General features: G+C 50.8%; 1 protein-coding gene across 2 annotated transcripts; it reads left to right on the forward strand.

Moving 5' to 3' along the window:
* Positions 1-3,895: 3,895 nt before the first annotated feature.
* On the forward strand, positions 3,896-6,885 carry LOC121106487 (olfactory receptor 14C36-like). 2 transcript variants are annotated; one of them, XM_046901575.1, is made up of 2 exons: positions 3,896-4,012; positions 5,520-6,885. In XM_046901575.1, exon 2 carries the CDS (start codon positions 5,758-5,760, stop codon positions 6,718-6,720), a length of 963 nt encoding a protein of 320 aa, XP_046757531.1. In that variant the 5' UTR covers positions 3,896-4,012; positions 5,520-5,757; the 3' UTR covers positions 6,721-6,885. The 2 variants fall into 2 exon arrangements, with proteins under 2 accessions (XP_046757531.1, XP_040504727.1); XM_040648793.2 differs by lacking the exon at positions 3,896-4,012 and having other exon boundaries at positions 5,316-5,638; positions 5,735-6,885.
* Positions 6,886-11,708: the final 4,823 nt, after the last annotated feature.

Raw genomic sequence — 11,708 nt, forward strand, 5'->3', positions numbered from 1 at the left:
CTTTAAGGGCCTTTCTTGGCCTCTAGTATGCAGGCGTGGAGGGGTTACCCCTTTGCATCCAGCATGTGTGCAGCACTGGTAAAACACACCTGCTTTATAACTACTCTGGGGTCTTAGAGCTTAATTTCTGCATCTCTCTCTAGTTCTGGTTTTCCTTACTCATCTCTCATGTATGAGCACCAGAAGTCTGTCAGCCTCAGAGATAAGATTGGACAATCTTCCATCTGCAGAACTGATTGGAAGCTGGAGCCACCATTTTCCAGGAAGGGCTCTCTTGTGATTGTGTTCCCTTGCAACTCACATATTCATGCCTGAGAGATGGCAGAGACAGGTTTTCTATCCCACTTCCTCATATCCTCTCTGTGGCCACATAGGTAGAACCCCAGAACAACACATGGTGTGCACCTAGTATGTACTCTCTCCTGAGTGGAGGAGTGGTTTTAATAGCTGAGATATTGGTCTGTGCTGGGGGGGGGAGCCAGACATGTTTAAATGTAGAGCTCCTGGGAGCCAAAATTGGGACCTACAGGGAGGAAGAGGTTTTCTTCATGTTGTCAAAGTAGACTGGCCACTTCATTGTACCTTGGCCTTCCATTGTTTTTCCACTTCATTCATTCCGGAGTGCTGGCATATAATTATAGTGCACTCCGTACAACTCTGCCGTACAGATGATAACTTGATGTCATCTGGATCTTGGGAGACTGTATCATCCAATTAACAGCTTATAAGCACAGCTTATTGCCTAAAGTACTACATACCTTTCTCCATGGTGGTCCATTTACGTCGGTTGAATACCAGGTCTTCCTTGAAGGTATCTGTCCCCTTCAATTGCCACCGTAGGGTGAAAGTACATCTCCCTTTCCCAATTGCATTGTCAATGCAACTTGCCCTAGAAAGAGATCCCAGCAAGTCCAGGCTACTGGCCCCACCACCCCAGCACCAGAGCAGCCTTGAGTCAACGTGTTCAGCTCTCCCACAGTTGAAATCTTACATCTCCTGCAGTTCACCTAGGGACAGGTGTAATCCAGTTAGTGATTCATTTATAACCTCTCCTCCTTCCTCCCATTCTTACAATGGCCCTTCTGTGTAGTAGCATTCCTCGTCCTCTTGTTCCTTCCTTACAATGTGACCTGACTTCTGCTTCCATTGTTTCTACTTGTGCACATGGATGACGGTTAAGGTCAGTTCCTTGGCTCAGCCACAGGGTCTGTTTCAGGGCTTAGGTTATATGCAGAAGCATTTCCATCCTTTTAAGAGTCCTGAATGTTGTCGAACAGTGTTTGATAGGTGCAGGCCAGACCCCAGCCGAGTGCAGCAACCTGTAACTCTTCGACATTGTGAGGCATTCCTTTTTAAAACGTTCTGTAAGCTCTTTTGGGTGCTTCAGTTGTTAAAGGGTTATTTCAATACTCATTGGAAGTGGATGATTCTAAACCCCAAAGCAATTGCTTACCATACACTGCCTGATGGCCAACTGGCCCCTGAGCAGCAGCCCCTCCCCAGGCTAACACCCCAGTTTTGTTTTATCATATGATGGCATACGGTGTGAAGTATGCCTTTAGTGGGTTGAGGCCAGCTGTTGTGGTTCTGTCCCCTCCTAGCTCCTTGTGCCCCTCCACTCCTGATGCTCAAAGAACAGTATGAGAATCTGAGGAACAGAAATCTCCTTGGCTCTGTATGGCACTGCTCAGCAACTAATAAAACATTTGTGTGTTACCAACTTTGTTTTTTCCCTCAAACCAAAACGTAGAATCTTAGGAGACATTATGAAAAAAAAAAACTGTCCCAGCTGAAACTAAGACAGTAAGTAAGCACAACTTATTTCATCTTCTTACATTTTTAGTTAGAACTTCTAAAATGAGAGCAACAAAACCATACAACCAGTGATATTTTACCTTGTTCTGGTGAAGAAACCGTCCAGTTCAGTGGAAGTTGTTGCAATTCCAAGTGAGTTCTCAGGGTGTTTGTCAGATTTGTGATGAAATATTACTCTTTCTCAGCTTCATCCTTCAAATAGTTGCTCACAAATGCACATGCTGCCAAAAAGTATTGACATGAATAAGTGTGAAGTGACACAATCACTTCACATGTCACAGTGAACCGATGACTATCTTCAGTAAGGGAGGTCTTATAAATTCTGGTACATTTGGGAGTTAGATATCTGATTGCAACTCTATACATCTCATTTGAAAACTTATAGGTCATGTCCAGGGGAAATGGAGTCACAAATACATCCAGCAATTCCCCGGGAGCAACCTGCTCTATGGAGCCAGCTTTGGCAGGGGGGTTGGACTAGATGACCTCTAGTGTTCCCTTACAGCCTCTACAGGTCTGTGATTCTCTGTCCTTCTGTGAGTTGACACTGCACTGTGCCCCATGCCCTGTTTTCACCTCAGGCTGATGTTCGGTTGTTGCTGTTGTGTGCATGCCCAAGGCTGAGCCAGACTGCTTGGTGGGAAGAGTTGCCCCCCAAGATGGTGCAGGGCAGGTGTAGCTGCAGTCTTCATTTTCCTGTGGTTATCTTAATTCGTCTTTATGAGTGAAACTACAGGGGGCTCTAGTCACTACTTTGTGGGGCTGCAGTCACTGCCCAATCTGGGAAAACTGCCAATGACACTCCTAAAATCTCTAGACAGCTCCCCATCTTCACCTCGATGGCAGGTTCTTTAGCTCCCCACCTAATGTCCCCTTACTGGACCCTCCTCTCATCCCCATCCACAAGGGCTCATCCAGCCTATTGCAAAGCCCACACAGGATCTCCGCACATCCAGACAGCTCCTTCGCACAGAGGGTATCTTCTGAGTATTCACCACCTTCCTCTCCTCCTGGAGAGCCTGTACCCCTGCATCTCAGCTCTTCACAGAGCTCTGGTGGCCCAAATAGATTCCACTCCTCCTCTTCCTATCCCAGGAAGAGGGCAGAGGCATTCCTTTGATCTGCAACACCTCACGTGTGTTGTCACAGCCAAGCTCAATTTTGTCACAGGGAAATCTGAAAGCAAGCCCTAAAACCCTATATAAGAAAAGGCTTATTTCAGAGCATAAATGTGCTGGATTGGGTGGTAGATAGCAATGTAAGGAGTAAAGGAAGGATGCACTGGCACAGCAAATACTATCATTGTCCAGCTCAGAATGAAAGTGGACTGTGTTGTGTAAACCCAATAGTAATCAACTTTACAATTGGTGGTGTATTTCCCATCACTGAGAATAAGTGGAGGTGAGCCAGATCTCGGGAAGAGGTTGGGGGTAAGGTCCTCGGCTGTGAGCATCCTGTCACCCCAGCACATTGAAGATTACTCCTCAATTGACAACTGTAGGAGCAAGGGGGTGAGGAGGAGGAGAGGCATGCTTTGCCCCTATCACCGTCCCTTTCCTCTGAGCGTAAGAGTGATCGAAATCCCTTAGGCTTGCCTGGATGAGAAGAGGATGAATAAAGGGTGGGATAAGGAGAAGCAGCACTGTTGCAGAGCACAAGGACACAAGTACAAACCCTGGGGCCATGTCTCATACTCTTCTACCAGTTACGAAGGGGTACACTACATGGTGACTGATTACACGGTGTATGTTACAACGCGCTAAGGTACAGGTCATCCCCCCCTTGTCCCTGCCTGGGTGTCCTGTCTAAACACTGGGTATGAAAAAGGGATTCTTGTGCCCAACAATTTTTGCCAGAGGCTAAATAACGCTTCTCAGAGAAAGCTTTGTGCATCCAAGGGGGAAACAGAAGGGATTGCTGCAGCCTGTCTCACAGCAGTTCCCTGGGAGCACCAGGGCCATCTCCTGGGAGCCTGGTGAGGGTCAGAAAGGGAGGCCTTGGGTTGGGCGTCTGCTGCTGAGATGGGCTGGGCTCCTGCGCTGCAAGGAGCTCATACAAGTGGGAAGCGCTGCAGGGAGACAGATCTGCCGAGGAACAGCTCCTCTGCACCACACAGCACGACCTGCAGCTGGCACAGGGAGAGGTGCTAACAGCCATATGAGTGGGAGCAGGCTGAGCGCTCACAGCCCATAACATGGTAAGTCTCTGCCTGCTGCGCAATGCTGCTGCAGTTCCTCAGAGAGTCCCCTCACTGTGGCATAGCGCAAAGCTTATGAAATCTTTTAGGATGACTCCAAGTCCAGAGGCGGTTCTGGGAGAAGTGTTCCAGGGCTGTGAAACCGAGGTGCAGCTAGGGGCCCAGGGCTGTCCAGCAGAGCAGAGTCCCTGGTGAGCCCTAGGGGCTGTGTGCCGGTTCAGCACTCAGCCTGCCTGGGGAGCTGCCGAGGGCACGGCAGGGGGATGCGTGGGGGGAAGCAGCCCTCCTGCAGGGCAGGGGCCTTCTGCTGACAAAACTGCTGCTGGGGGGAGGGGGCTGAAAGCTACACAGCACCCCAGGGCATTTCCAGTGGACCTTCACTGAAGGGAGACAAGTTAGCTACCTCCAGGTGAGCTTTCCTTGGTCTCCACTTTCAGTTTTGTCATCCTTGGCTCAGTGGGAATACAAACAGCCTGTGCTCTTGAAGAGGCAGAGACCCCTAAATCAGCACCCTGAGGGTCATCAGGACCCACCAGAAGATCCTTTGTTGTCCCTCAGCGTGCAGAAAGCAGTAGCATTGCTTGTGCAGTGCCACTAGCCTTTTGCTTCAGGGTTCACTGGAGCTGCCCTCTGTTCTGCCCTCCGTCCCTGCAGTAGAATGCCAGTGATAATTTCAGGGGAAGTCACAAGTTGCCCTTGGAGTCTCTTAGGTGGGGGATGAAAATTCAGACGCAGCTGAGACACCAATGCTATGAGTTCAGTTTCACAGATGCAGCTGTTGAGGAAAAGTAACCGTGCTTCTGCTAATTTCTGAGGTGTTGGAAATGATGCCTGTGGCCTCTCAGTAGGCATTCCATTCAGGACAGCTCATTCCTTAGCACATTTGACTTTGCCCGTGTGTTTCCTCCTCGACTGCGGTGAGAGCTCCCCGAGGACACAGCTCTGCCATAGCAGCTCCGTGTTATCAAGCAGCTCCATGGAGAGAACACCTCAGTGCTGAAGCCACATAATCGCTGCAGCATGGCTGTACACAGGCAGCCACAATGAGCTCACTGTGTGCTTGGCCAGAAAAGAGAAATGATATGCTCCATACGTAGGACGAGAGAGGTCATGCACTTTGAACCTGGATTCCTCTGGTCTCATCAGCATCCTGAGTCTTCAGGGGAACTCCTCAGTGCAGGCATCATCCCCCCGTGCCAGCATAGGACAGCTGAGGCCAGGACAGGTGGACAGAGCAGCTCTACAGCTTCTCCCTGTGCTGAGGGACACCCCCTTCACCTCTGGATTCACAAAATGTCACTTGAAGTGCCTTACGAACGCAAAGGTTTTCTGCTTTATAACTAATCCCTCGATGTGGTTAAGCACCTGGATAAAAACAGAAGAAAAAATACGCTCAGGACCCTCCTTAACAGTTTTATGAAATTTGAGCAACCCTTCCATAAAACTCCTTGACACTGCAGGTTTATTTAATTTGAGATCAGCTCAAAACCTAATTTTTCTGTTACAGGGCCAGACTGACTCTTCCACAATCCACAGCCACCTCTTTCTCCCAGTGACATTCTCAGCAACCACCTCACCACCCCACAGAACTCAAGCAAAGGGATCTTGCAAAGGCCTTCCTCAAATGTGGGTGGCAGACTGGGAGGTTGCTACAAGACGTGGAGTTGAGTGCACACAGAGAGGTGACACTAACATCTTCTTGTCTCTCCCCCCCTTTAATAGGTCCACATATTCAGAGACAGCAAATGTCCAACAGCAGCTCCAACAGCGAGTTCCTCCTCCTGGCATTTGGAGAGAGGTGGGAGCTGCGGCTTCTCCACTTCTGGCTCTTCCTGGGCATCTATCTGGCTGCCCTCCTGGGCAACGGCCTCATCATCATAGGCATAGCCTGCGACCACCGCCTGCACACCCCCATGTACTTCTTCCTCCTCAACCTTGCCCTTCTTGACCTTGGTGGCATCTCCACCACTGTCCCCAAATCCATGGCCAATTCCCTACTGGACAGCAGGTCCATTTCCTACTCAGGGTGTGTTGCCCAAGTCTTTTTCTTTGTCTTCTTGGCTGGAGCGGAGTTTTCTCTTCTCATGGTCATGTCCTATGACCGGTACATTGCCATTTGCAAGCCCCTGCACTACGGGACCCTACTGAGCAGCAGGACTTGTGCCACCATGGCAGCAGCTGCCTGGGGCTGTGGGTTTCTCAGTGCTATCCTGCACACTGCCAATACATTTTCACTGCCACTCTGCCAAAGCAATGCTGTGAACCAATTCTTCTGTGAAATACCCCAGATTCTTAAGCTCTCCCACTCGCACTCCTTCCTGAGGGAAATATGGGCTACTGTGGCTGTTGTCTCTTTAGCCTCTCTTTTTTTTGTTTTCATTCTTTTCTCCTATGTGTGGATCTTCAGGGCTGTGCTGAGGATGCCCTGTGAGCAGGGACGGCACAAAGCCTTTTCCACATGCCTCCCTCACCTCGCTGTGGTCTCTCTGTTTCTCAGCACTGCCTTTTTTGCCTACTTGAAGCCTCCCTCCATCTCCTCCCCCATCTCAGATCTGGTGGTGGCTGTCCTGTACTCGGTGCTACCTCCAACACTGAACCCCCTCATCTACAGTATGAGGAACATGGAGCTCAAGGTTGCTGTTAGAAAAGTGATTTCACAGATGTTTCTAAATATTTGTAAGTTTACACTGTCTTGTAGTTATCTTTAGTGTCATTTGCATTTGTTATGGTCCTTGTAATGTTTTCAGTTCATCTCACTTCTACTGAAGAATGGAAGTCCTGTTCACTTTTAAGGCTGTACAGGGGTGTGTCTCTACGTAGGTGTGAGCTACCTCTGAGTTTGCATCTACTTAATAAAAAACAAATTCCACATTGCACTGCTTGAAGACTTGGCTCTACTTTCCAAGCTGGGGCCGGAGACAGCTGTACCCCAGAAGGCCTGTTGCTCCCTGGTTTTGGGAGAGAAAATGCTCAATGTGGCAGACTGAGATTAGGGTTCATGACTGAGGGGCATGTGACTGAGTGGCATCTGATGACAGTGGAGATTTCAGCATTTGCTGATTCCAGAGGAAGCTGCTCACTAAGGAAAACACTTGGGGGTCGTGGGAAGGGGAGACACATGACAGGCACTGGGGGCCATGATTTTGTTGGCTGCACTATAATTAAGACAGCCCAGCTTCATCCCTGGCTGAGGTCTGCTATGATAGGAATCCCCCAGCCTCCCAGCTGCTTGCATCCTGCCCACGTTCTCCCTTGCAGCTGTGTCCTCCAACACCCGGGGCCTTGTCACACTTCTTGCACCAAGCCAGATCCCTGCTTGAGATGGAGGAAAAAGCACTCCTCCATACAGAAGCGATCCCATTGCAGCTTGGTGGGAGGTCAGGGAGCCTTCAGAGAAACACAGATCTTGCAGACAGACAGGCAGGCAGGCTCCTCCTGGCTTCAACTGCACCCAGAAATCAACCTCCCGCTCCCTATTTTCCGCATTCCAAGCACAGGTCGGCACTGAATCAAGAAGATCCGAAGCCACCCGCCCCAGGACAAAGCCAACAACTCCGAGCTCAAACCAACATTAGTGCAGTCCAGATATATGCCCCAGGCATCATTTCTGCCCCGCCAGCCTGGCAGAGAATCCTGCTCCCCTGAAGGAATATCTCGCTGCACAGCCACACACAGTGAGGAGACTGTTGCTGGAACTCTGGAACCTCCATACTGCAGAAACGTGCTGTGTGTACACTGTGTGGGTTTGCACTGCCTTCTGTTCCCACCACCTGCTGAACCTTCAGATGCTGCCTTTAGGAAGAAAACACAAAGCTTTTCCTTGGGTTATTTGAGCCCCCCGAGGTTCAGCGTCTGACTCCTGCTCTAAGATCCCAATCAAAGCATCCTGGAGGAGGAGTGTAGTCTGTGTGTACCATGGTTAGGAAGGGAGTTTTGAGCCAAAAATGCTTTCCCCTGGAAGCAAGCAGGGACCTGGAGTCCTTCTACCCCCCACACAAAGGAAGTTGAACCAGAGCCCAGTGAAAACAAAAGCTCCAGGCCCTCTCAGCTGTTCTCCCCCTTCCGTTTCCCCTTTACACCCTCCAAAAAGGCTATTTGCCCCACAAGGGTCCTAGTGATGAAGTGTATGAGGAGCAGAGTAAACCAAGATTAACTGCCGAGGCCTCGAAGACAGCAACAGAGGGAAACAAGCCCCTGCTCGGCGCAACAAGTGGACTGCCCCTCAACCTGTTCCACCTTCCCAGGTGCCCTTACATAATAGGTATAAGGCTGTCGAGCTGACAGCACTGGGGGAAGTGGCTGCTGGTGGAAGCCCATCCATGGAGGAGAGGTTGCCCAAGGCCGGTCAGTCTGCTCCCCCTTTTACTTCAACATCAGTCAGGAAAAAAGAGAGGGTGTCACCATAGAGGACTCCCTTCTAAGGGGAACCAAGGGCCCCATATGCCACTCGGATCCATCCCACCGGGATGTGTGTTGCCCGCCTGGTGCTCGGGTGAGATGCTGCGAGGAACATCACTCACCTTGCTAGACCCTCCCATTGTTATCCGCTACTGATTTTCCACATTGGAAACAAAGAAGTAGGCAAAAGAAGTCCTCAGGCGATCAAAAGGTACTTCAGGGCCCTGGGAAGACTTCTGGAGGGCATGGGAGCACAAGTTGCATTCTCCTCAGTCCTCTCAGTTAGTGACTGAGATCTACACAACAGCAACAGGGTGGACACACTGAAGGATTGGCTTTGCAGAGGATGCCACACTCTGGAGGGCATGGGAGCACAAGTTGCATTCTCCTCAGTCCTCTCAGTTAGTGACTGAGATCTACACAACAGCAACAGGGTGGACACACTGAAGGATTGGCTTTGCACAGGATGCCCCACTCAGGGCTTTGGGTACTATGGCTTGGGACGCAGCCTTGAGAATGGGCGAATGCTGGCAGCAAATGGGAGCCATCTGACTAGAAGGGCCAAAAATATTCTTGGGAACAAGTTGGCTGGGCTGGTTAGCAGGGCTTTAAACTAGGTATGGGAGAAGGGAGTGTACTGGGTGACAGAGAAGCACATGGGAATGGTGTCACTGTGGGAGGTGGTAATGGAAACCCCAGACTTGTCCCAGAGGTATTAGGGAGGGCTCCTCTGATAAGGCAATGAGGCCAATAGCCAAGCTGAAGTGCCTCTCTACCAATGCACACAGCATGGGAAATAAGTACAAGGAGTGAGAAACCGTGGCACGACTGGGAAAAGATGACCTCATTGCTATCACAGAAACATGGTGGGATGAATTCCCCACTTGGAATACCCTGACGGAGGACTACAGGCTTTTCAGAAGGGATAGACAGGGTAGGAGGGGTGGCAGAAAGAGGACAGACAGCAAAGAGCTGTGTCTCAGGACCAGTCACAATGAGGTCAAGAGTCCTCCTGATCAGGAGGAAGCTGTGGACTAGGCCTTCTTGCTTCAGCTGGAGGAGGTGTCTCACTTGCATGCTCTTATCCTCATGGGGGATTTCAACCACCTGGACACCTGCTGGGATAGTGGCATCGGAGGTGGCAGACAATCCGGGAGAGTCAGTTGAGGACAGCCTCGTCCTGCAGTTAACAGACGGACTGACCAGACAGGAAGCCTTACTGGACCTGGTGCTCACTAATGAGGACAGCATTAGGGACACTAAGATTGGAGGGAGCCTGGGCTGTAGTGACCATGCCTTGGTGGAGTTTGTGGTCCTGAAAAATGCAGGCCTGGCAAGAAGCAGACCCAGGACCCTGTGCTTTAAGAGTACTAACTTCTGGCTGCTCAAGGAACTGCTGCGTGTGATCCCCTGGGAAACTACCCTTAAGGGTATGGGTACAGCACAGAGCTGTCAGCTCTTTAAAGACACCCTCCTTAGAGCACAACAGCTCTCCATCCCCCTCCAGAAGTTGAGCAGTGGAGGCAGGCAACCGTCATGGCTGTGCAAGGACCTGCAGCTGGAACTGAGAGAAAAGGGGAAAATGTACAGAAGGTGTAAGAGGGTTGCACATCCTTGGACAAATAGAGGACTGCTGCCCCTGTGTGTAGAGACAGAATTAGGAAAGCCAAGGCGCAGATGAAGCTGAACTTGGCAAGGGACGTGAAAGATAACAAGGGGTTCTACAGGTACATAGGGAGGAGGGGACAGGCCAAGGAAAGTGCTCCCCCTCTGATGAGAGGCAATGGGGAGCTGACTTCCTCACACATACAAAACACTGAGGTACTTAATGAGTGCTTTGCCTCAGTCTTCATGGGTGGTCAGGCTTCCCGTGTCCGCCCGGACCATCAGCCTCCAGGTGAAGGTGTGGGGAGTGGTTTCTGTCCCCCTGTAACAGTGGAACAAGTCCAAGTCCTCTTCGCAAAACTGAACTGTAAGTCCATTGAGCCAGATGATATCCTAGGGGTATGAAATAGCTGGCTGATGTGGTTGCCAAGCCACTTTCTGTCATATTTGAAAAACTGTGGCTGCCTAGTTGGTGACTGGAAAAAGGGAAACACTACTCCCATTTTTAAGAAAGGCAGAAAGAAGGACCAGGGGAACCACAGGCCCGTGAGCCTCACTTCTGTGCCGGGGAAGATCATGGAGCACATCCTCCTCGAAGCTATGCTAAGGCACATACACGATAAAGAGGTGATTTGAGACAGGCAGCATGGCTTCACCAAGGACACCTTGTGCCTGAACAATCGGGGGACCTTCTACGATGGAGTGACAGCTTCACTGGATGGGAGAAAAGTGGTGCACGTCGTCTACCTGGACTGCTGCAAGGCCTTTGGCATGGTCCCTCACCCCATCCTCCTCTCTAAACTGGAGAACTGGATTTGAAAGACCAACTGTTCGGTGGATTAGGAATGGGCAGGCTGGACACAGCCCACAGGGTCATGATCACTGGGTCTGTGTCAGGGTGGAGGCCAGCCACAAGCAGTGTCCCTCGGGGGTCAGTCTTGGGACTGGTGCTCTTCAGCATCTCCATCAGTGACATAGATGCTGGCATTAAGTGCACCTCCATCAAGTTTTTGGATGACACCCGGCTGAGCGGTGCAGTCAATACACTAGAAGGAAGAGAAGCCCTTGAGAACTACACGAACAGGCTGGAGAAGTGGGCCCATGAAAACCTAATGAGGCTCAGTAAGGCCAAGTGCAGGCTGCTTCACTTGGGCCACATCAACCCCACCTATTCACACAAACTGGGGGAGGATCTCCTTGAGCGCAGCCCTGTAGTGAAGGACTGGGGGGTCCTGGTAGATGAGAAGCTTGACATGAGCCAGCAGTGTGCGCTTGCAGCCTCAAAGGCCAACTGTTGTTCTGGGGTGTATTAAAAAAACAGGTGACCAGCAGGGAGAGAGAGGTGAGTGTCCCCCTCAGCTCTTGTGATGCCCCATCTCCAGTACTGCACTGAGGCCTGGGCCCCCCCAGGAGGGGAAGGCTGTGGATCTCTTGGAGCAGGTTGAGAGGAGGGCCACTAAGATGATCAGAGGGCTGGAGCACCTCTCCTATGAGGAAAGGTTGAGGGAACTGGGCTCGTTTAGCTTGGAGAGAAGGCTCCAGGGAGCCCTCATTGTGGCCTTCCCGTGCGTGAGGGGAGCATATAAGCAGGAAGGGGAATGGCTGTTTACAAGGGCGGATAGTGATAAGACAAGGGGGAATGGCTTTCAACTGGGCAAGAAAGGGTTTAGGTTGGATACAAGGAAGAAGTTTC

The sequence above is a fragment of the Gallus gallus genome, chromosome 16 (genome assembly GCF_016699485.2).
Source record: "Gallus gallus isolate bGalGal1 chromosome 16, bGalGal1.mat.broiler.GRCg7b, whole genome shotgun sequence".
NCBI lineage: Eukaryota > Metazoa > Chordata > Aves > Galliformes > Phasianidae > Gallus > Gallus gallus.

Coding starts and splice junctions, on each gene's coding strand:
- LOC121106487 (XM_046901575.1), top strand. CDS start 5,758: ATGTCCAACAGCAGCTCCAACAGCGAGTTCCTCCTCCTGGCATTTGGA.